Raw genomic sequence first — 26,255 nt, 5'->3', positions numbered from 1 at the left:
ATAATTCTAACATGCTGTAATTCATAAAACGACATTAAGCCCAAAACCAAAAATAGAATTGTAGTTTAGCAGTCCTTAAAGTAATTGTAAAGTCTCGTGTTTTTTTACATTTTTTTCATAAGAAACATGTTATACCTACCTCCTCAGTGCAGTTGGTTTTGCACAGAGCAGCTCGGATCCTCCTCTTCTTGGGTTCCTCTTCTCTGCTCCTGGCCCTTACCTCCTGTTAAATGCCCCCACAGCAAGCAGCTTGCTATGGGGGCACCCGAGCCGAGCTGTAGCTCCGTGTTTCCATTCAGACACGGAGCTGCCTTTCGGCCTCACCACCTCTCTTTCCTGATTGGACAACTAACTGAGCAAATGACGCCACTGCTGTGTCTCAGCCAATCAGGAGAGAAAGTTCTGGATGGCCCAAGGACTCGTGGACATCGCTGGATAGAGATGGGGCTCAGGTAAGCATTAGGGGGGCTGCTACACACAGATGGCTTTTTATCTTAATGCATAGAATGACTTCTGACTTTACAACTCCCTTAACCACTTTACCACTGGAGGATTTTGCTGTCTTACGTCTGGGCCACTTTTTGTGATTCGCCGCTGTGCGACTTTAACTGACAATTGCGCAGTCATGCGATGCCGTACCCAAACAAAATTGACGTCCTTTTTTTCACACAAACAGAGCTTTCTTTTGGTGGTATTTGATCACCTGTGCGATTTTTACTTTTTGCGCTATAAACAAAAAAAGAGCGTTTATTTTGAAAAAATAACAATATTTTTAAAAATTTTTTATATGAAATTCCCCCCCAAAAAACGGTAAAAATCAAATTTTTTTTAATTTTTGGCCAATTTGTTTTCTGCTACCTATGTTTGGTAAAAAAATCACAATAAGCGTATTTTGATTGGTTTGTGCAAAAGTTATTGCGTTTACTAACAAAGGGAAAGATTTCTATCATTTTTGGTGGGTTTTTTTAACGCGTAATGTCGGCGATCTGCGATTTTTTTTTTTGCGGGACTGCGACATTGCGGCGGACAGATCGGACCCTTGACTGACATTTTTGACAATTTTGGGGGTACCAGTGACATTACTGCCGTAATCAGTGCTATATATATGCACTGTTACTGTAAAAATGACACTGGCAGGGAAGGGGTTAATTTTATTGGAGAGGGAGGGGTTAATGTATGCCTGGTGCTTACTAACGTGTGGGGGGGGGGAGGTGACTGAGTGACACAAGGACAGATCGAGGACTCAGCTATGCTGAACCCTGAAATCTGACCCTGTCTGTCACTTAGGAGATCCGCCCGATTTGTTTACACAGGCGGGCAGATCTCCAAACTAGATTCCCCGATGATCGGAAAAGAGCAGCGGCGATCGCCGCCACTCCTCCCCTGGCCCGACTCCCGCTGTGACTGAAGACAGCGGGAGCGAGCCTCAGGCGGCGCGCGCACGCAGCCGAGAGAGGGGAATGTCTGGCGACGTAGACCTACGTCGCCAGACGATAACGAGCCACTGTGCTGCAGTAGCAGCACAGTGAGCAGTGGTAAAGCGGTTAAAGTGGGTCTTCACTGCATCTGAGCGCCACAAACCAAAAACACTATTTAATTAATTTTTGATATTCAAAGCAAACTTTTCCATCCATCCATCCATGTCTCTATGCTTTATTTTGTTGAGAGATCACTTTGAAAAACAACCCTCTAGAATTTCTGGCTGTGGCTATCTTGAGAAAGGGCAAATTATTAATGTAGTATTTACTTCCTGGAATCCATCTGCCCTTAGCTCAAGCATGCATACTGGAGAGTATGCTTAGCTGAGAAAACCCCTCCTCCTCTCCTCCACTCCTGAAGACTACTGGGGCGATGACATCATTTGCCTAGGCAAGAAACCAGGAAGTAACTGAAGAAATGTAAAAAAAAGTTTAAAACAAGTATATAGGATATACTTTCCTATTTAGAAGCTAGCTAGCAGTATGAGAATTAAAAATAATCAATGTTGATTGGGAGAGTACATGTCCTCTCGAAATTTGGTGGCTGCATTTGTTTTCTCGTTTAGGCTTTTTCCCTCTGTTTTCACCTGGTGATCTGGCCAATAACATACCTCCTGTATTAGAGTGCCTCACCCCCTCTCTAGATGAAGGAGCAACAGAGACACAGTCACCTGCTGGTGTTGGTCCACTGTGTTTTATCAAGTCCAAAGTCAGCGCAGACCTCTACATGGAAATTCTAGAGAACTTCATGCTTTCCTCTGCTGACCAGCTTTATAGAGATGCTGATTTCGTTTTTCAGCAGGACTTGGCACCTGCCCACACTGTCAAAAGTGCCAATACCTGGTTTAAGAATCATGGTATCACTGTGCTTGATTGGCCAGCAAACTCACCTGACCTAAATCCCATAGAGAATCTGTGCGGTATTTTCAAGAGGAAGGTGGGAGACACCAGACCCAACAATGCAGATGAGCTCAAAGCCAGTATCTCTATGGAAACCTGGGCTTCCGTAACCCCTCAGCAGTGCCACAGGCTGACCTCCTCCATGCCACATTGTATTAATGCAGTAATTCATGCAAAAGCAGCCTCGACTAAATGTTGAGTGCATGCTATACTGTACATGGACATGCTTTTTAGTAAGCAAACATTTCTGTATTAAAAATCCTTTTTTTATTGGTCTTATGTAATATTCTACTTTTCTGAGATACTGAGTTTTGGGTTTTTACTAATCATCAAAATTAAAAGAAAGAAATGCATGGAATATATCACTCTGTGTGTAACACTTCTATATAAAATATATGAGTTTCACTTTTTGAATTAAATTACTGACATAAATTAACTTTTTGATGATATTAAAATTTTATGAGATGTACCTATATAAGGTATAGTTAACTTTAGCAAATTAAGCTTTTCTGATATCCTTTTCCATTGCTGCTTTTACCACAACATAATCCTATCAGAAGAATGTGCATATCATAGAAGAAATTTACAGCTCTTGTCTTTGGTCTAGGGCAGGCATGTCCAACCCCACAACCGCAGGCAATGCGGCCCACTGCCCCCTGACAATTTTTTTTTTGCTGGGGAGGAAGAAAGTCGAGTCGGGGGCACGGCCGCAGAGGCTGCCTCGGAGGGGATTGAAAGATTGTATTAACATGCCTTATTATATTTCATATATATTTCAGTTTATGCCCATTCTATGATGAAATGTGGGCCCTTGCATTTACATAGTAACGAGCCAGACTGACACTCATTCATACGGCCCTGGACATCAGACAGCTGTGTTTTGCATTTAGACGACATGTTAAACACCTTTTCATTCATTCATTTGGACACTTGACAGGGTTAAGTCTGCGCATGGAAATTACTGACACCACCTAAACACATTTGACAATTGCATGCATTAACACATGACAACTGAATACAGACATAGCGACTCGTCCCACAAAACACAGATTCAGATACAAGAACACCTCATATTGACACAGATACATAGGGAAACAAAAGCCTTTTCGTGTACTGTTCTGTGAGATATGTGCTATTGTTAATTTGACTTGTAACCAGTTTGGGGCAGTCTTTCCCGCTCAAAACTTGCCTTTAAATATGAGCTAAACTTGCAATAAAATCAGTTGTGTCTGCGCTAAGTTTGAGTGCTATGTGTCGTCACAACTCCCGGCTGGATGAGGGGAAATTCACCATCTAGGGGGGGTTAGCCACTGAAGGGCCGTATATCATCTTTTAATTGCCTCCTGACGAGATATGAGCTAACAGGGATCATCCGCTAGTTGTGTTAAATTAGTGCCTGGGGGGGCTTTAGCACGGGAAGGGCTAAGTGGCGTTTTATTACTTATATACCTTAACTATAGTATATATTTTATATGCGGCCCAAGAAAATTTTTCTACACTCAATGTGGCCCAGAGAAGCCAAAAGGTTGGACACCCATGGTCTAGGGAAATGTGACTTATATATGAGGCTGTCCATATTTCTGTGATTTTTGGTAGTTGTTAGCCAGGACTTGTAGAATAAAGTACATTATAAATTAAACCACTGACAACATCCATCTACTTGTTGTTTTTTTTTTTTTTGCAGTAGACTTTAATTTGTTAGCAGCAGATGAGTCATCAGAAAGGTCATCATCATGTACCTTCAACTGATTGTTCAAGATCATATCATGCAGTCATGCATTGTTCACGGCATTGTATTTACAATAATTTTTATGATATTTATGAATTGCTCTTTTAGTAATCCTTATGTCTTTTGTTTTTTTGCTGCAGTGCCTTCAGCTCCTGTAATTAACCCGCAAGCACCAAACTCTGCCACAGCAATATCTCTCCGTGTATGCTGGAGTCTGTTCTCAGAAGATACAGTAGAACATTACCACCTCTTCTATAAGCCAGTATCTGATGTTGCTCAAGGGGAGGATCGGCAAGGTAAGGTTTTTCCAATGAACCACTGAACTATGTGCAATTCGTTTTTCCTCGCTATTCATACATTTGTTGGACTTATATCATAAAATGTACTTTCTATTAGATACAAACTAACTGTTAAAAAAAACTTTTCAAATAAAAATACATTGTAGGTCAACTGCATACATTTCAGAACAATTTAGATGTATCCAGTATATTCTTTCATATACAGTATAAACTCCTCATTCACCACTACTAAATATACGGTATATATACAGTAAAAAAATATGTATCTGACTATAGATCCACTTTAAATATTTTCGTATTATAACATTTAGTGTATTAATAACAGTTCTTTTTCAAGTTTTATGAGTTAAAGTGGTACTGCTTTACAGCAAATGTGTAGGAATAGTTTCCACGTGGTGAAATAATGATGTATGAATCACAAATTAAATATCCACAGATTCTTTTTTGATGTTACTGCTATGTAACGATAAATCCATGGGAATTAAGGAGTATATTACATGCACATCCCACATCTTTGTTGAGCAATTATGATAAGGTCCTTCTCAGCTCTGCCCTCATCAGTGCCCGGGAATAAACCTGTGCCTTCATTACACAGTGTACATTTGTCACTATTAGTTCTCATGATAGGGTGAGTAACACTAATTTAGATAAATCATTTTAATCTCACTGACCTAACGCGAAATACAAAAAATGATTATGCCAGTGTTAACACATATACTTACACTGAACCAAGAGCTAGAAACAAATAAATGTATACTATCCTCCAGAGTTTTCAGCAATAACGCGACATTATGCGGTGTGTATCTTGAATTCTGATCTTCTGATCATAGGCATGCGCACAGGGTGTGCAAGGTGTGCCTGGGCACACCCTAATCACCCCGTGTGGTGCATATTCTCCCTATTTAGAGTCCTGATTTTTCACCAAAGCCCCCTTTCTGGGCTCCGAAAAAACTAAAAATAAAATCGTAAAAAATGAAAAATAATATAATAAAAATAAAAACTACTGACACCAATCTCTGCCCTACCGACACTGTCAGTATATATACACATGCACGTACCTACATATGTGTTTAAGATTTGGGGTACACACCCTAATGCAATAGGCTGTGCACACCTATGCTTCTGATATGGAAACTATTTTATATACGGCCAACAATCAGATGGGGCCTAATGTAGCAAAATGAATGAATAGAGCAGGATAAACCACCAGGGTATGCTTGATTAATGGGCTTACATGCAACTGGGTATTTGCAAGCATATCGACTGTGATTACTGAACCTACCTACTATATCTAATCGTACACTGGCATTCAGTGTGTACGATCAGGTAGGTAGTTTGAGTTGTTAGAAAACAAGGAGATCAGCATTAGCCTCAGTGGATATAGGGGAACCACAGCCAACATGAACAAATATAGTTTATTGAAAATTGATAGTTGAGAATAAAAATACAAACCGGTATGTGAAGTCCCTGATGGATGAGCATCGCCGCCGGATGGGGTCCGCTCTCAAAGGACTAAGCGGTACTTCAGCGAAACATGCTGTCACGGCAACTGGGCATTGTTTGCAAGTCAAGCTGGCTCTGAATTCCTGTTTCATCACGTCCGGTAGTGACGTCCTTCCGGCTTCCGGCTGCACGCATCCATCCCGCTCCGCTGAGCTCTGCAGCATAGGAGGTAGAAGGAGAAGGGGTTAGTGCACACCGGCTGGTTCGTGTGCTCCCCTCCCCTCGCTGCACAATCAACCAGCTCAAGCTTTCTCTATCAGAGTAGGAAAACACTCCTTAACCTCTACCCATGTCAATTTACCTACATGGAACTTCCTAATAGCAAATCCCCCAGTTAACAAAGGTATATCTACCTTCTATAATATCCTATCAGGGGATACCTCTTCCCAGAAGACGATTAATATGCTTAAATGGGAGAAAGACCTGAAAATAACTTTCACTTTTAATCAGTGGCAAACAGCTCTGCTTTCTATATACAGATTTTCTAAATGCACTAACCACTGGGAAACTACAGTTAAAATTGTTAATAGATGGTATTATACGCCATACAGGCTGGCCAAGATGGCACCATCAATATCCTCTCTATGTTGGAGGGAATGTGGCAAAACGGGAACCTTACATCATATTCTGTGGGGATGTGCGTCACTCACGAGCTTTTGGCATACTATTTTCCGGTTTATCTCCTCCTGCACAGGAGTACTTTCACCCCCAAATCCAGAATTGGCTATAATGAATATCAATATCGATCTCTACCCTCATAACCATAGACAAATGGTAACCCACATATTAGCAGCCAAGACCCTGATTCAATTGGAGATTTACTAATACTCCTAATTTGTCTGAGGTGATTGCGCTCGTGAATGATAACTATCTCCTAGAGAAATCTATTCTCTAGCAGTTAACTCCCTGTCATATAAAAAATTCCAAAACTCCTGGTAATGCTGGCCTTATTTGAAACAGTCACTAAGGCTCTCTTGAAATAATTATACCTTACTACTGACCCGAAGGATGGGGGAGGAGCTCCCTCAAACCGGACTTGGTGACATTGTTCCTTAGGGTTCTAGGTCCGGGCGGAGGGGACTCTCGCTCCCATACTACATCCAAACACGGATATACACATTATCATTATTATACTACGTTGTGCCACATTCCTACCATAGGACATACCGTTGTATAACCTGTGATGCTTTGAATACTTCCTGATTTTCCTGATAATTCTAATTGTCTATTATTACACCACTCATCTGTTGCTCTTACTATATGATTGTGTACATGCATTGGAACCTGTTGAATATTTCAATTTTCTGTTTTACCGGTTTTGTCTATATTTTCTTATGTAAAACTCAATAAAAATTTATTGAATGCAAAAAGAGAGCGGACCCCATCCGGCAGCGATGCTTGGTGTACACCCCTCATCCATCAGGGACTTCACATACCGGTTTGGATTTTTATTGTCAACTATCAATTTTCAATAAACTATATTAGTTCATGTTGGCTGTGGTTCCCCTATATCCACTGAGGCTAGCGCTGATCTCCTTGTTTTCTGTGTACTTTTGTGCTGGTTTATTAGCAGCACCACAGGTGGAGTTATTATCAATCATCTATTGAGACTGCCACAGCTCCAGTGCTGGAATTTCTTTAGTTTGAGTTGTTAACAGTTGGTATGTAAGCATATATCCACTAGAATGCAGACCCGTGATTCAAGCATGCTCTCATGGTTTTTCTATGCAATTTTGGTAAATTAATCCCATGTCTGTTGGCAGTATATAAAATAAAGTCAGCGCGGTTCCATATCAGAAGAACAGAATTCAAGTTACAATGTACTGTGCGTTGAACGTCCAGGCAATGTTCTCTTTGTGCCTTCTGCCCTACACGGTGTACCACAAAATTTGCATGCCAACATTTTTCTGAAAACTAAAATTAAACAAAATATAGACCAGCTTACTAAGCAATGAAATGTGCATGCATTATTCGTGTGTAAAAACAAACTGTATGCTATGCTGTGGTAGGAAAGCAGGTAGTGTATGTAGCATCACAAAGAAAAAAGCTCTTCTGCACTCAAATATGGTGGATAAATTGGGTAATGTGTAGATCCCATAACTGGATCTCTTACTGGTTGAATCTTCCACAGGTCACCCAGTACTCCCTACGCCTTGTAGGACTCTTTAACCACTTGCCGACTGCTCACTAGAGCTCTACTGCGGCAAAGTGGTTCGTTATCGTCTGGTGACGTAGACCTACTCCCCGCCGGAGGCTCGCTCCCCCTGTATTCAGTCACAGCGGGAGTCGGGCCAGGGGAGGAGCAGCGGCGAACGCCTGTCGTCGGGGAATCGAGTGTGGAGATCCGCCTGCTTGTGTAAACACAAGCGGGCGGATCTCCTAAGTGACAGGCAGGGTCAGATTGCAGGGTTCAGCATAGCTGAACCTGCGATTTGTCCTTGTGTCACTCAGTCACCTCCCCCCACACACGTTGGTAAGCACCAGGCATACATTAACCCCTCCCTCTCCAATAAAATTAACCCCTTACCTGCCAGTGTCATTTTTACAGTAACAGTGCATATATATAGCACTGGTTACTGCAGTAATGTCACTGGTACCCCCAAAAGTGTCAAAAATGTCAGTCAAGGGTCCAATCTGTCCGCAGCAATGTCGCAGTCCCGCAAAAAAAATCGCAGATCACCGCCATTACTCGTTAAAAAAAAAAACACCAAAAATGACATAAATCTTTCCCGTAGTTAGTAAACGCAATAACTTTTGCGCAAACCAATCAAAATACGCTTATTGCGATTTTTTTTTACCAAACATAGGTAGCAGAAAACAAATTGGCCAAAAATTTAAGAAAATTTCGATTTTTTACATTTTTGGGGGGGGGGGGGGGATTTCATATAAAAAAAAATGTGAAAAATATTGTTGTTTTTTCAAAATGTACGTGAAAAACAAAAATTAAACCCGCGCTACACAACGTGAAATTTAAATAAGAATAAATGCAATAATGGGCAGCTGCTGCAGACACTAAGAAAGTCTTAGGAAAATATGATGAAAAACGAATTTATGCAGCGCTAGCTCAAATAAAGTGTAAAGTGCTGTGATTTAAATACAATATTCAATATTTTATAAAGTGCACACTGTATGATCAAATGTAAAAAAGTGCTAAGTGCTAAAAATATCTGAGCAATAACAAATAAATAAATATATTAGTGCACAATAAACAAATAGGTGGTTAGAAATAGTCCAAATAAATATTCAGTGCTTGAAAAGAGTCCTTAAAGTGATCCAATTAAGGTGCCAAGGTGCCAAATAATTAAGGTGCTTGCAGAGTGATATGGTGCCCCTCAAGGTTCCCCACTCACCAGATTGCAGATAATAATAGACCTTCAAAATTATTGCACATTGCCCGGGATCTTTACAGGACCAGAACTTCTCCTATGTAGCCTTGGAACTTTTTGGGTCAGCTTCCGCTTCCACTGGTGTGTACTGTCCTTGTAGAAGAAAAGGTAGCAGATAAGACAAAAGGGACAAAGGAAGGGATGTAAGGAAGTACAAAATGTACGCTCTTTTTTTTGTTTATAGCGCAAAAAGTAAAAATCGCACGGGTGATCAAATACCACCAAAAGAAAGCTCTATTTGTGGGAAAAAAAGGACGTAAATTTCGTTTGGGTACGGCGTCGCACGACCGTGCAATTGTCAGTTAAATTTCACACAGTGCCGAATCGCAAAAAGTGGCCTGGACGTAAGACGGCAAAATCCTCCGGTGGTAAAGTGGTTAAATAGGGGAATCCCAAACACTATATGACAGAAAACAAGAAGGGCGCACCAGCCTAGTGTATTACCAATGGCACAATTTGTTATAATAAAAATGGTAAACAATTATACTCAAACACAGATAAGTCAAAAACTCATAGCATAAAACAGAAGGAAACTTTAACTATAGAAACAGCTGATGGTCTTGGATAGGCACAGATGACACCCAACTCAGTAGCAGACACCTGTTTCGAGGATGAAGACTCTTCCTTCACCCTCAAAATGCATAAGCATACATACAAGTTATCTGTAATAAATACCATATTACTTCTAACTGAAATATATCTCAATCATTCATTTCTTTTTTGTCTACAGAATTTATGATAAAATCCAAAGAAACATATTGTACAGTAATGAACCTGATGCCAAACACACAGTATGAATTCTGGGTTATTGCAATAAATGCCAATGGAGAGAGTCCAGCAAGTGAAAATGCAGTGTATGTGACAGGTAATGTTATTATTGTATATTAATGGCAAAAAAATCTTCATAATCAAAAGTAACTAATGCATACAAGGAAAATGGGCTGTAAGGGGGCTTCTGATTTGCCAGATGTTGGTGCCAAATTGCAGTCCCTGCCCCACTTCTTCTTTTTGGATAAGACAGCTATCCACCTGTTTAATGACGGAACCCTCTGCCATATTATGTCATAATCCTGGCATTCCCGACTGTAGACGTTAAAGTGATTATAAAGTCTCGTTTTTTTTTTTTTTTTCCAATAACAAACATGTTATACTTCCCTCCCTGTGCAGTTGGTTTTGCACAGAGCAGCCCGGATCCTACCCTTCTCGGGTCCCTCGTTGCTGCATCTGGTTCCTCCCTCCTGTCAAGTGCCCCCACAGCAAGCAGCTTGTTATGGGAGCACCGGAGCCGAGCTGCAGCTCCGTGTGTCCATTCAGACACAGGGCTGCTGTTCGACCCTGCTTCCCCTCTCCTGATTGGCTAACTGTCTTTGATTGACAGCTACGGGGGCCAATGGCGCCGCAGCTGTGTCTCAGCCAATCAGGAGCGAGAGTCCCGGGTGGCCGAGGACTCGTGGAAATCGCTGGAAAGAGATGGGGCTCAGGTAAGTATTAGGGGGTGCCGGGGAGGCTGCTACACACAGAAGACTTTTTATCTTAATGCACAGAATACATTAAGATAAAAAAACCTTCTGACTTTACAGCTCCTTTAATATTTAGGAAAAAAAGAAATGCCCACACAGAAAATGCACTTTCTGCACTTTACTCTAAATTTGCAAGATCATAACATCACATTTGACATACTAGCAGAATTCTTCTTCTGGAGTAGATATTCTGTAGTTGTCAATTCTGCACAGAACACCAGCACATAATTTGCAAGCCATCTTCCCTTAGTACCTCCTCTCCTTGAGAAGTCTTTTGCACCCCTCTGCAGGACCTGCAGAAGAAAGTCAGGGGAAACAGGGTAACTACAGCTGTTCCTTCTGTGTTCTGTACCACCTTATCTGAGACTTTAGCCCTGCAAAGGGGCCTTTAGATCAGCTCTTTAAATGACTACATCCTTAGCAGCTCCCTTGTCCCTCCCACACTGGCATTTATATGGGCACTAACTCCATCCATTACATTACTAGAGGAAAGTTTTCTGAAAAAGGGGCCTAACACCCAATTACAATGTTCCCTTTACTATAAGATATTGGGAACAGAGCCGCCTAGTGGCAAGCAAACTAACTGCATTTGCAACCACTGTACTTTAGAAAAGGGACAGCTTAACTTCCTTTTGCAAGCTGTTGACAATCGTATTAAATAATGATTTCAAAAATAATTCTTAAAACGTATGTCCAAGCATTACCCAAATGTAACCCCAAATCTTTCTTGTCCCCTTTATTTCATGACCCAGCAAAACTGTCTTCTTTTGCTTTGTTTCTCTAGCAAGAAAAAACTTTTATTACTCCCTGTGACATCATCACCAAGCTCGCAAAAGTCTTGCAAGGTCAGCTATTGGAATGTCAGTCAGTTCCTACTAATGTTGGCACATCCCAAAACTATATCTCCCAAAAACTTTTTCCTACTCAGTGTGTATGGGCAGTCTGTTGGGAGCCCAGGCATATTTTTTGGCTGCGTAATTGAAGCATTCTTAAAGGGATAAAACGTGAAAATTTGCATGTATTGTAGAGATGTACTGAATGTTTTTTTTTTGGAGGGGGGGATATACTTTAGTTTTCCTTTAACAAATACAGTAGATACACATTTACCATTTTTAACTCATGCAAACAAGTTCCCTGTGTACATAAAGGACATAAATAGACACAGAAGCACTCAGACCCTAATGTGTTTGTTATTTACTACATTCCATCTAAAGCCCAACACTGTGCATACAAAAATACTACCCTTGCAATAGGGGGGTGAGAATTAAAGGAAACATGAAATTCCAAATTTTAGGTTGAAACCAAAACAGTATTAGAGGGGAAATCCTCAATGCAGACACTGGTTTTGGTGATTGTGCAACAGCTCCTGAGAAGCTTCCTCTCTAAGATGCTCCCGGCCACAGTTTCTCACCAGCTTCCAACATGTACAATGCAGTGTTGATAGCCCTGCACTGTACATGATGACACAGAAGGACTGCATGAAGCAGAGGAGGGCACTGGGGTTGGGTGTAACATTTAACCCCTCCTTCAGTAAGAAGGAGGGGCGGGGTGTACTGCAAGGGGTCTTTTTTATTTTTTATTTTGCACCCTAAGTTGGTATATAGATAAGATATTAGGGTATTCTTATGTCTCATTACATCACATATACCAAAAATAAGATTATTTATTTCCAGACTTGTATAAAGTACTCGAAACCCATACTTGAGTAAAAGTACAAGTGCTCGATCAAAAAGTGACTTGAGTAGAAGTGGAAGTGCTCAATCAAAAAGTGACTTGAGTAGAAGTACTAAAGTATTCAACATTTTTTGTACTTAAGTATTGCAAGTAGTTTTTTTAAAAAATTTTGCTACTCAAGTACTGAAAGTAAAAGTACCAGTAGTTTTGGAAAAAAAAATTGCTACTCAAGTACTGAAAGTAAAAGTACAAGTACTGTGTGATGTAGTTATTAAAGAAAGAAGTCAAAAGTTTGAACATCATATTGTTTTTTATTATTTCAAATTCAGCTTTTACTTATACATACAGTAGCATTTATTTTCGTATGCGCTGATAATACACATGTTTTGAGCTTCATGAAACCTGCCATCTACGGTTCTGGCAGTGGTCATTTTTATAATAGTAACGAGTAACTATGCAGCACAAAAAAAATATATTGGAGTAGAAGTATTGAAACCATCGAAAAAATGTAGTGAAGTAAAAGTGGAAGTAGGAGAAAAAAATTCTACTCTAGGAAAGTACAGATACCGCCTTTCGGTACTTAAGTACAGTAGTGAAGTAGTTCTACTTAGTTACTATACATCTCTGGTTATTTCTCATTTTGGATAGTATATGGAGATATGCAAATCACCCCTTTTCCCCCCATTGGCTAACTGTAAATCAGAACCACTGGTATATAGCACTGATACAGCCCAGTATTAGGCATTTTTTACATGATTGGCTGGTGCTCTTTTGTGCTATTCTGTTATAATAAGCCATAGGAATCTAAATAGTATTATACACAGGAAGGGAATAAAATGATGGATGCACTATTCTTTCTCTAGCTCCGGCTCCTCCCATCATTAAAAGGCGAGAATGCCTGAGTTGTGAGAATGCGGCTTTTATCTGCTGGGAATCGGGGAACATTAATCCTGTAGAATCATACACCGTGGAAATACAGAAAACGGAAATTGAAAACCAATACAATTCTGTTTCAGAGTAAGTATACCCTCCATGTATTGGCTGTAATAGTTTTATGTATTGTTTCATTAAAGTGTAGCTACAGTGTCTATAAATGTAAAACTGTATGGCAAGGACATGCTAATGTTTCCAAACAGCATTTAGTAATTCGTTTGTTCTCGTGTTCCTGCAGAGGTGAGTTGGTCCTGCAGAGGAAATGATGTACAAAATAAAGCTGAATTGCAGTTATGGCTATTTTTGCATAGTTACACTGGTCCAGCTTGGAGCAATGAAAGTATGTACAGTATCTCACAAACGTGAGTACACCCCTCAAATTTTTGGAAATATTATATTTTTCAATTTTTCATGTGACAACAATGAAGAAAATACACTTTGCTACAATGTAAAGTAGTGAGTGTAAAGCTTGTATAAGAGCCGGTTCACATTAGCGCGACACGACTCCTTACTACTTCGGGGGCGACTTGTGCATTACATTGCACCACGACTTCGGAGCGACTTGCAGGGACTTCACATAATGGAAGTCTATGCAAGTCGCTCCGAGGTCGCCCTGAAATAGTAGAGGACCCTTTTTCTAAGTCGGAGCGACTTGTGTCGCTCTTATTAGAATGGGTCCTGTAGCGGTCAATGGACCGCGAGGGAGCGCGACTTGTCAGGCTGACAAGTCGCCTGACAAGTCGCGCTAATGTGAACCGGCTCTAACAGTGTAAATTTGCTGTCCCCTCAAAATAACTCAACACACAGCCACTAATGTCTAAACCGCTGGCAACAAAAGTGAGTACACCCATAAGTGAAAATGTCAAAATTGGGCCCAATTAGCCATTTTCCCTCCCCGATGTCATGTGACTCGTTAGTTTTACAAGGTCTCAGGTGTGAATGGGGAGCAGGTGTGTTACATTTGGTGTTATTGTCACTCTCTCATACTGATCACTGGAAGTTCAACATGGCACCTCATGGCAAAGAACTCTGAGGATCTGAAAAAAAAAGAATTGTTGCTCTACATAAAGATGGCCTAAGCTTTAAGAAGATTGCCAAGACCCCGAAACTGAGCTGTACTATGGTGGGAAAAACCATACAGCAGTTTAACATGCCAGGTTCCACTCAGAACAGGCCTCGCCATGGTCGACCAAAAAAGTTGAGTGCACAAGCTCAACGTCATAACCAGAGGTTGTCTTTGGGAAATAGACGTATGACTGCTGCCAGCATTGCTGCAGAAGTTGAAGGGGTGGGGGTCAGCCTGTCAGTGCTCAGACCATATGCCACACACTGCATCAAATTGGTCTGCATGGCTGTCGTCTCAGAAGGAAGCCTCTTCTAAAGATGATGCACAAGAAAGCCCGCAAACAGTTTTCTGAAGACAAGCAGACTAAGGACATGGATTACTGGAACCATGTCCTGTGGTCTGACGAGACCAAGATAAACTTATTTGGTTCAGATGGTGTCAAGCGTGTGTGGCAGCAACCAGGTGAGGAGTACAAAGACAAGTGTGTCTTGCCTACAGTCAAGCATGGTGGTGGGAGTGTCATGGTCTGGGGTTGCATGAGTGCTGCTGGCACTGGGGAGCTACAGTTCATTAAGGGAACCATGAATGCCAACATGTACTGTGACATATTGAAGCAGAGCAGGATCTCCTCCCTTCGGAGACTGGGCCACAGGGCAATATGCCAACATGATAATGACCCCAAACACAGCTCCAAGATGACCACAGCCTTGCTAAAGAAGCTGAGCATAAAGGTGATGGACTTGCCAAGCATGTCTCCAGACCTAAACCCTATTGAGCATCTGTGGGGCATCCTCAAACGGAAGGTGGAGGGGCACAAGGTCTCTAACACCCACTCGATCCGTGATGTCATCGTGGAGGAGTGGAAGAGGAGTCCAGTGGGAACCTGTGAAGCTCTGGTCAACTCCATGCCCAAGAGGGTTAAGGCAGTGCTGGAAAATAATGGGGGCCACACAAAATAATGACACTTTGGACCCAATTTGGACATTTCCACTTAGGGGTGTACTCACTTTTGTTGCCAGCAGTTTAGACATTAATGGCTGTGTGTTGAGTTATTTTGAGGTAACAGCAAATGTACACTGTTATACAAGCTGTACACTCACTACTTTACATTGTAGCAAAGTGTCATTTCTTCAGTGTTGTCACATGAAAAAATATAATAAAATATTTACAAAAATGTGAGGGATGTACTCACTTTTGTGAGATACTGTATGTGCCTTACCTGTGAGATCCCCATGGAAGCAGGGAATAGGCACCACTACTACAGTAATTGCTGCTGGGTTCCAGGTCCCGAGTTGAGCTGCTGCCCTGCTGCTTACTGAACACAGGGGTCACCTGCTTGACTTTGGAACCATTTAGAGAACACTTTACATCATCCCTATAAATGCAAAGCATTATCTGATTGGATGAGGTGGAGATCATTATGTCACTGCCACACCTCTCCACCTTGTTCATTCAGAGAGCCCCGTTGCATATATTAAGAAATTGCTGTGATCTCTGAATGGTGCCTGCACCAACCAGTGACCTCCTGTGTTCAGTAAGCAGCAGGGCAGCCACTCAGCACGGGACCTGGAAGCTGATGTAAACTATCCGCCTGTCATTCTCCCCTGTGTAGAAACAATGATCATACGGTTCTACTATGTAGGACCGTTGATCACTGTTCCTACACCTCAAGCCACAGCCAATCACAGTTAGAATCACGCCCCTAGGGACACACATAGCCCCTCCCTCTCAAAAAAAGTTAACCCCTTCACTGCCAGTGTAATTTTACAGTAACAGTGCATATATATAGCACTGATTACTGTAGAAATGTCACTGGTAACCCCAAAAGTGTCAAAAATGTCAGTCAAGGGTCCGATCTGTCCGCCGCAATGTCGCAGTACCGCAAAAAAATCGCAGATCGCTGCCATTACGCGTTTAAAAAAAACAACAAAAATGACAAAAATCTTTCCCTTTGTTAGTAAACGCGATAACTTTTGCGCAAACCAATCAAAATACGCTTTTTGCGATTTTTTTTTTTTACCAAACATATGTAGCATAAAACAAATTGGCCGAAAATGTTAAAAAATGTTGATTTTTACATTTTTTTTTGGGGAATTTCATATTAACAAAATGTGAAAAATATTGTTATTTTTGCAAAATTTACGCTATATTTTTGTTTATAGCGCATGATCAAAAATTTGCACAGGTGATCAAATACCACCAAAAGAAAGCTCTGTTTGTGGGAAAAAAAAGGACGTGAAATTAGTTTAGGTACAGCGTCGCACGACCGCGCAATTGTCCGTTAAAGTCACGCAGTACAAAATCGCAAAAAAAAACCCTGGTCAGGAAGGGGGTAAAATCTTCCGGGGCTTAAGTGGTTCATTTTTGTCTGGAGACAGGCGTTAAGCTAAATACAGCTAGCATGCCTACATGCAGGACTAAACGGTTTCATCCAGTTAACAGTTTGTTGTTCTGAGAACCCCTGCTTGAAATGCTGGAGAGGAATTTTTAAACACACCCATAGCAGGCCCCTTGCTGTCTTGAACAGAAGGTGTAAAATTAAACTGACTGTACTGAGTAGGTTCTCACTAAACAAATCTGCCCTGGAAATGTGAATTTAAAAAATACTGAGGGTTTAATATTACATTGAAGTGACTATAAAGGCACAATGTTTTTTTATCATAATGTATTCGATTAAGATAAAAACCCCCCCTAATACTTACCTGAGCCCCCTCTCTATCCAGCGATGTTGCAGGAGAGACTGTCCTTCTTTATTGGCTGAGACACAACAGCGGTGCCATTGGCCCCCGCTGCTGCTAATCAAATAAGACAGAGGGGGCAGGGCAGAACCCGCGGCTCCGTGTTTGAATAGACACACAGAGCAGCAGCTCGGCTCAGGTGCCCCAATAGCAAGCTGCTTGCTGTGGAGGCACCCGACGGCAGGGAGGAGCCAGGAGAGGCGGCGTGGGACCCAAGAAAAGGAGGATTCAGGCCACTCTGTGCAAAACCACTGCACAGAGCAGGTAAGTCCAACATGTTTTTTATATTTAAAGAAAAAAACAAGACTTTAGTATCACTTAAATGAAGCACAAGTGTGGTGACGTCACCATACTTGTAGTCCATCAATATATTCTCCAGCTCTGTAGACCTTGGTATGGACCTGAGCAGGAGGAAGAGTCTGCAGGAATCAGTGTGCTGCACCCATGATCTACAGTTAGTGGTTAAAGCGGAGTTCCGGTGTTCCGTGAGAATTACCTACCCGTGAGAAAAACCTACCCCTCGTCACTTCCGGTTCACGGCACTGTATGTAATGCGGCGGTTACATTAAAATAACTGTGCTGCAATACGAGTGATCTCCGCTCCTGTCCCTGTCACTTCCCTGCTCTCGGATAGTAAATATAAAAGCGGCGGCGGCTGTATGAAAACATAAATCACGGAGCCGAGAGCCGCTTTTATATTTACTAGCACAGATCAGGGAAGTGACCGGGACAGGAGCGGAGATTACTCATAATGCAGCCCAGCTGTTTTATGTAGCCGCGGCGTGGGTAGATTTTATTCACGGTACACCGACATATTTCCATACTAGTGCGCATGCGCACTAGTCAGCTCCTCTGTGGTCCCATTAGGTATCCGGGGCTGTGAGCATGCGCACTGCTGCGCTGCTCAGCTGTTCCTGGCCGGAAGTGACGAGGGTAGGTTTTTCTCACGGGGTAGGTAATTCTCACGTTACACCGGCCTTAAAATCGATAAAATCGATTTTGGGCCATCCGCTTGCTAAGGGGAACCTGAAAAAGAAATGGATACTGGCGATTTTTTTTTTTTTGGTCACTTACCTTATTATAGAAGAAAATATACTCACCTTCCTTCCAATTCCCCCCTCTGCGGCCGCGGCCCACGCCGTCACTTTCGGTTTGCGATAATTCCTGGGAGCTGAACGTCATCGCTCCCAGGAATCAATGCGCCTGCACCGGCCCGGCTCTTCACTTCCGGTGCAGGCACGTCATTCACTGCTAAACAGCTTCTGGGCATGCCCAGAAGCTGTGCAGGGATGCCGCGCCTGCAACGGAAGTGAGGAGCCGGGCCGGTGCAGTGCATTGTGGGACTCCGACGTCACAGAAGAGGACACGAAGAGGGACGCTGCGGCTTCAGCTGTCCACACCTGAGATGGCAGCGCTGGAGAAGAAATTTTCAAGGTAAGTATTTCTTCTTACAGGTAAGTGCGACCCAGGACAGTTCAGAGGCTATCCATTATGGAATGTACTAGCTCTGACTGTCCCGGGGGTATTTTTAGCTCAAATTGACCCCCGAGGCCAGAACTCCGCTTTAAATTGCTTTACAATCTCAAATGCAAAAGAAAAAAAATCACACATTTTTTCATCTTGTCATTTTAGATGCATTTATTTATTTTTTTTGCAAAAGATTTAATTCTCCTTTAACCACTTTACCTCCACCCACAGTAATATTACTGCGGCAGAGTGGCTCGTTATCGTCTGACGACGTAGTACTACGTCGTCAGACACTCCCCCTTCTGGGCGGCGCTTGCGCGCCGCCGGAGGCTCGCTCCCGCTGTTTTCAGTCACAGCGGGAGTCGGGCCAGGGGAGGAGCAGCGGCGATCGCCGCCGCTCTTCCCCCGATCGTCGGGGATCTAGTGTGGAGATCCGCCCGCCTGTGTAAACACAAGCGGGCGGATCTCCATAGTGACAGGGAGTGACAGATCGGACTGTTCAGCATAGCTGGACATCCGATCTGTCCATGACTCACTCAGTCCCCTCCCCCCCACACGTCAGTAAGCACCAGGCATACATTAACCCCTCCCTCTCCAATAAAATTAACCCCTTCCCTGCCAGTGTCATTTTTACAGTAACAGTGCATATATATAGCACTGATTACTGCAGTAATGTCACTGGTACCCCCAAAAGTGTCAAAAATGTCAGTCAAGGGTCCGATCTGTCCGCCGCAATGTCGCAGTCCCGCAAAAAAAGTCGCAGATCGCCGCCATTACGCGTTAAAAAAAAAACACCAAAAATGACAGAAATCTTTCCCTTTGTTAGTAAACGCAATAACTTTTGCGCAAACCAATCAAAATACGCTTATTGTGATTTTTTTTACCAAACATAGGTAGCAGAAAACAAATTGGCCAAACATTTTTTAAAAAATTGGTTTTTACATTTTTTTGGGGGGGAATTTCATATAAAAAAAATGTTAAAAATATTGTTATTTTTTCAAAATAAACGCTCTTTTTTTGTTTATAGCGCAAAAAGTAAAAATCGCACAGGTGATCAAATACCACCAATACCTTTGGGAAAAAAAGGACGTAAATTTTGTTTGGGTATGGCGTCGCACGACCGCGCAATTGTCAGTTAAAGTCGCACAGCGCCGAATCGCAAAAAGTGGCCTGGACGGAAGACAGCAAAATCCTCCGGTGGTAAAGTGGTTAAATAGGCAAAAATCCTTATAATAATGTAGCACTACGACCTAGAGTGCTGCTGAAATTGGATTCCCCTGGGTTACCCGTAGCAACAGTCTGTAGAAACCTTTAATCATTTTAACACTTGGCTCAGACAATGAACAGTCCAGGGGATTTGGTTTTTGTGTTTTTATTGGAACTTGGATGGGAGAAGGGATGAGTGGGATACTCCAACTTAGAACTATGCACGATGTAGAGGACATCTATCTGTAGAATGCGGCAAGGCCACTGCTTTACTCTGCCACTGAAGTGAAGATAGTAAATGTAACCCTGTTGTGTTAAACCTTCAGGGTCCTGACTTGGCACCCCCTTTCTCACAGCTGTGTGTGCTAGCTCCTGTCCACTGACTCTCCCTGGAGTGGTCCCCTTCCTGGGCAGACCAAGCTCCCTGGTACTCACGGACACTGTTTTTCCTCAGGTTGCTCTGCCACTTGCTCCACTGTCAGTATCCACTGGACCTCCTGGCTCCGCACCACACTTCTGGTCCACTAGGCCGACCACCTGTGACCACCTTCCATACAGACAGGAGGAGAGACAGCTGTCACCCTCCTCCTGGGACCTGGCTTCCCGCCCAAAGACGCCCTGTCACATGTGCCCTTGGCTTTTATGACGTATCCCAGGATGCACCACTGTTGTGAGAAACCACTGGGACAGCCACAAAAGCCTGTGTGTCACTGACTGGGTTTCCTCCACTGTCCAACAGGCCCCCCTATTGAATACAGTGGGGACACTCCTTTAGACCAGATAAATCACACATGGACACATGCAACAGGCAACAATAACAATCAGGCTCCCCTGATAAGCAGATAGAGCTGCTAAGCTTTTATCCACCTAGCACCTACCTAGGAGGGTGCTACAATAAATATAATGTAAAGAGCTTTACTATTGTAATGTGGGATAGTAAAGAAAGCAGAAATAAGTTAAAGATGGTGAAGGAGGGGGAAAAGCATTATATTCTCAGATTACAGCTGTGCTAGATATTTATACGGAGGCTGAACATTTATATTTTTAAATCACACCGAATTAGTCTTCAATTTCCACGGAAAAGCTGTTAATTGAATAAAGCGCCCTTAGTGATAAAAGAACTGTTACTTTGGCTGTCAGCCGCGCACGTGCGTGCCGCTTATAATTCACAATGTCTTTTAACAGGTGTATTGTTGGAATTCCCATCTGTGAATCCCTCATCCAGCTGGAGCCGAGGGAGACGTATCACATCAGTGTCAGAGCTGTGAATGTGGGGGGGCCGAGCGAGAGCAGCAAGTCCATTCCTATTCATACTACAGGTATTCAGTGTGCAGGAGGAGGACATTGTATGCCATTGTTACCCATTCATCTCTGCTAACCTTGTCATATACATTGTGTAGGAATACCATAGAAACCATTTACAACTTCCCAGTGACCCGATCAGAGAAATCAGCCAACAATGAGGCACCAAACACGAGACACACATGACCTCATTTCTAAAGTTATTCAATGACGCATTATGATCGCCACGCACTGACGCACGTATTTTCACTGTTAGGGGGTAAACTTTCATCTCTTAGCCGTAAAACATAAAATCCTTAGGAAACATTATAATTGTTTGTGGGCGACTTTCTTTTATCATTTTTAAAGGTACCTTTTCTTAAATTGATATTTTATATATTTTTATATTTATATAACATCTTTGTTTTGCTGATTAACATTTAAATGCATTCGCCCCGGTTCACACTGGGGCGACCTGTGAGGCGACCTGGTCGCCTCACAGGTCGCCGCAGGTCGCCTCCCATAGGGAAGCTACGGACCCGTTCTAATAGGAGCGACACAAGTCGCTCCGACCTAGAAAAAGGGTCCGGAGCTTCTTTGGGGCGACCAGGAGGCGACCGCCATAGACTTCAATGTTATGAAGTCTGTGGTGGCCGCTCTCGGAGGTCACCCCTGAAAGTAGCGTCGCGCCAGTGTGAACCAGCGCTTCCTGTCTCCAATCTGTAGATTGAAGCTTTTGCCCACCTTCTATAATCAAAAAACAGTTCAACTTTGTCTATGTGATTACGCTTTTTTTGTGTCTTATCAATTATTTATTTTAATATTGTGGTTTTGGCGCTACTCTTTGTAATTTGTGATGTAAGTTGGTATTACTACTTATGAGTTAGCTGCCTCTGTTATGTCTATTTTTTGACACACACCGCAGAATTTGCACATTTTATTATATATTTTTTTTTTGCAAGCTGCTAAGTTTAGCCTGGAAACTATAAGCACCCATTCACACAGGGGCGACACGACTTGCTGGGGCGACCTGTGAAGTCGCGGTGCAAAGCGTTCCCCCGCGTCCTTGGCACGACATGCACGGACTTCATATAATTGAAGTCAATGCAAGTCGCCTCCAGGTCGCCCCAAAGTAGTACAGGACCCTTTTTCTAAGTCGGAGCGACTTGTGTCGCTCCTATTAGAACGGGTCCTGTGCTAATCAATGGCAGGCGACCCACCGCGACTTGTCAGGCGATCAAGTCACCTGACAAGTCGCGCTAGTGTGAATGGGGTCTAATTCTATCTGCTGCCCTGTAAAAGAATAATATTTTTCAAAGCAATACTTCATATTTACCTTAAAAACATATAAGGAAAGGGTATTGTTGGACAAACTAGTAGAGTATTGGTGTGAGCTAACTCCAACCTTAAACCTTAAAAACATATATTTTTTTAAAACCTTGGCGCCAATTGGCTGCATATTTGCGTGAATTGCTGCCCAAACTGCTGTGCTGAGAGCGCACCCGCTCCCGACACAGTTACCGACGCCTAACCGAAAGCTCCGGATCGCTTCTGCCGATTGGGAGTTTTCGGGGTGACATGACCGCCGTGACAGCCAATCACAGTGGTCAAGCCAGGAGGCGCTGGAGTGATATTTGATCACCTCTGCGGTTTTCAGATTTTGCGCTCTTGACAAAAATAGTGACAATGTTGAAAAAAACACAATATTTTTTACATTCTGCTATAAAACATTCACAATAAAAAAATAAAAAAAATCAGTTTAGGCCAATTTGTATTCTGCTATATATTTTTGGTAAAAAAAAATCCCAAAAAGCGTATTTTGATTGGTTTGCGCAAAAGTCATAGCGTTTACAAACTACTGGATAGATTTTTGGACTTTTTATTTATTACATTTTTTTAATTAGTAATGGCGGCGATCAGCGATTTTTAGCGGGACTGCGACACTGCGGCGGACAGATCGCACCCCTAACTGCCATTTTGACACTTTTTGGGGTACAGTAATCAGTGCTAAAAGATATGCACTGTTACTGTATAAATCACACTGGCAGGGAATGGGTTAACACTGGGGGTGATCAAGAGGTTAAGTGTGCTCCTAAATGTGCTTGCTAACTGTGGGGGGGGGGGGGCAATGTGAAAGGCAGAAATCAGTGTTTCAGCTTAGCTGAGACACACGATCTCACTGTGCCTGTGTGACAGGAGAACCGCCTGCCTATGTAAACAAAGCAGGCTCTTCTGTCAGTTTCCCCGCGGATCGCGGGAGGCCCGCGGCGATCAAGCCCGTTCCTCCCGCAGTCTGGCTCCCGCTGTGCACGAGACTCCGTGCACATAATCACGTACATGTACTTGATTATGCGCAGCTTAGCCGCCCTGCCACAGTAAATCTGCATGGGGCGGTCAGCAAGTGGCTTAATAATCACTGGGATAACCAGCTGGAAATAATGACCAAAGCAGCCTTTTATTAACCAAAGTATTAAAAAAACAAAAAAAAAATATGTGAATGCAATGTAAATACAGTATAACTGGAGCCTCAAGGTCCTAGTAGGCATCACTCACAAGAAAAATACCTGCGACCTACTTAAAACAGGCCTCCAACCGCAACACCACCGACTCAGGGACAACCAGCCGCAGATACCTCCATTAGAACATCTGGGATCCGTACCTCAGACAGGTCCCTACCAAGTACCTTTTTTAGTGCCCACATTAACCTACAAGGGCCTTGCACCCCGCTAGCTGCTTGACAACAATCATCCCAACCCAACAATAAGTTGCTTACCAGAAAAGAGGGTAAAATTAACAGGGCGGGAAGTTTTAATAAGTTTTAACCACTTAAGCCCCGGAAGATTTTACCCCCTTCCTGACCAGGCCCTATTTTGCGAATCGGCACTGCGTGACTTTAACGGACAATTGCGGGGTCGTGCGACGCTGTACCTAAAACAAATTTGACATCCTTTTTTTCCCACAAATAGAGCTTTCTTTTGGTGGTATTTGATCACCTGTGCGATTTTTTGATCATGCGCTATAAACAAAAAAAGAGCGACAATTTTGCAAAAATAACAATATTTTTCACATTTTTTTATATGAAATTCCCCCAAAAAAATTTAAAAATCAAAATTTTTTAACATTTTTGTTTTCTGCTACACATGTTTGGTAAAAAAAATCACAATAAGCTGATTGGTTTGCGCAAAAGTTATTGCGTTTACTAACTAAGGGAAAGATTTCTGTCATTTTTGTTGTTTTTTTTTTAACGGGTAATGGTGGCGATCTGCGTTTTTTTTTTTTTGCGGGACTGCGACATTGCAGCGGACAGATCAGGCCCTTGACTGACATTTTTGATACTTTTGGGGGTACCAGTGACATTACTACAGTAATCAGTGCTATACATATGCACTGTTACTGTAAAAATGACACTGGCAGGGAAGGGGTTAACTTTATTGGAGAAGGAGGGGTTAAGTGTGTCCCTAGGGGCGTGTTTCTAACTGTGCAGGGATGTGGCATTACATGTAACAGCAGAGATCTACGGTCCTACATAGCAGGACCGTTAGATCTCTGCTGTTACACAGGGAAGAATGACAGGCGGCTTTGTTTACATTAGCCGCCTGCCTTTCTCCCTTCACAGCGGACGATCGCGAGTGACCGGCGGACATCGGGTCCGCCGGTCACTCGCGTGGAGGTGTCCGTGAACGAGCGGGGGCGGTGGCGCGCCTCCGGCGGCGCGCGCTTGCCCCCTATTGGCTCACAGGCTAATGACGTACCGGTACGTCACTTTGCCTGGCTGGGGCTGACCGCCGCAGTATATGTACATGCGGCGGTCGGCAAGCGGTTAAATAATAACCAACATTGCTGAATCCATAGAGCAGCGAGGTCATCCCCATCCAAAGTTGCAAAGTGTTGTAAGCCTTATTAGAAACTATATCAGGGAGTATCACAGTATTGGGAAGCAACATTTAACGGGTATTAATTGGGTAGTCTTTTCTTCTACTTCTAATTTCATGCTTAATGGGAAATGTTTTAGCTGATCCTAAACCCATCTAATCTGTTTAGGTACCTTTTTCTATCTTAATGAAGAAACTGCTCATCCACTGCTCTCTATTTCTGAAAATGGATCCACAATTTCTTGTGAAGAGGAGGAAAGTCTGGAGGATTTACCTTATCAATGCAATAATTTCTCAAGGTACTTTATAGAAAGTGAAAAAGTAATAGATATTTCACACCATAACGGTACCCATAGACACAAGGTGACAGGTGTCCAATCCAGCTAGACTGGACAATAATCTTCTTTCCTGCAGATACCACCGAGTCTTGTCCTAAGACAAAAGTCTGTAGCACATCTCACCTTCTCTCCACATGGGCTAACTTAGACTATTGCCACTGTTCATTGGTAGACTCAGGTCTACATATCTGAATACTCTTGTGGCACAATTAGTTGGAAAGGCCATGTACCATTGCTTTTGATTTTTTTCCAAGTGATTAGAGCTTCTGTAGACCTTTTTCCACAATCTGTCTTTATACCATCACCGGAGAAAAGACCAGTAACCTGCTGGATCAGCGTCATTTATTCCACTCACAGTGACATGGTGATTTCAAGATTCAACCCCCTGAAAGAAATTGACAAGGGTGCATGCACTAACCCCTGGCGATGGCCTTACCTAACCCTCTTGCCAACCACCTAACATACATTTACTGCGGCAGGTCGGCTGTATTGCGCAAAATCACTTACCTGTACGTCATTTGTGCAATAGCAACTAGATGGCGCCATACTGCACCAATGTAAGTATGTAAAAAGTGGCAAACCTGGTAATCTTCTTTAACCACTTTAGCCCTGGAAGATTTTATCCCCTTCCTGACCAGGCCTTATTTTGCGATTCGGCATTGCGTTAATTTAACGGAAAATTGCACGGTCGTGCGACGCTGTACCTAAACAAAATTTACGTCTGCTGCGGCACCACTGGCTCCTGCGGCGGGTAATCAAAGTCAGTTAGCCAATCAGGAGAGAGAGGGGCGGGAAGGAACCACAGCTCGGTGTCTGAATAGACACACGGAGCTGCAGCTCGGCTCAGGTGCCCCCATAGACTTTA

The 26,255-nt window shown here is 42.8% G+C and overlaps 1 protein-coding gene across 1 annotated transcript in view; it reads left to right on the top strand.

Annotated features, from left to right (window-relative positions):
• The window catches only part of FSD2 (fibronectin type III and SPRY domain containing 2), a 79,322-nt gene that overhangs the window by 35,994 nt on the left and 17,073 nt on the right, over nt 1-26,255 (top strand). The window contains exons 7-11 of the mRNA XM_082254030.1: nt 4,248-4,403; nt 10,026-10,160; nt 13,353-13,506; nt 21,085-21,218; nt 25,222-25,351. Of these exons, the coding sequence (XP_082110156.1) occupies nt 4,248-4,403; nt 10,026-10,160; nt 13,353-13,506; nt 21,085-21,218; nt 25,222-25,351 (709 nt within the window). The remainder of the gene's footprint in view (nt 1-4,247; nt 4,404-10,025; nt 10,161-13,352; nt 13,507-21,084; nt 21,219-25,221; nt 25,352-26,255) is intronic.

This window comes from Pelophylax lessonae (assembly GCF_965119305.1).
Source record: "Pelophylax lessonae genome assembly, chromosome: 4".
NCBI classification, from domain to species: domain Eukaryota; kingdom Metazoa; phylum Chordata; class Amphibia; order Anura; family Ranidae; genus Pelophylax; species Pelophylax lessonae.
The sequence above is the reverse complement of the archived record's forward strand: the minus strand, read 5'-3'. Positions and strand labels throughout refer to the sequence as shown.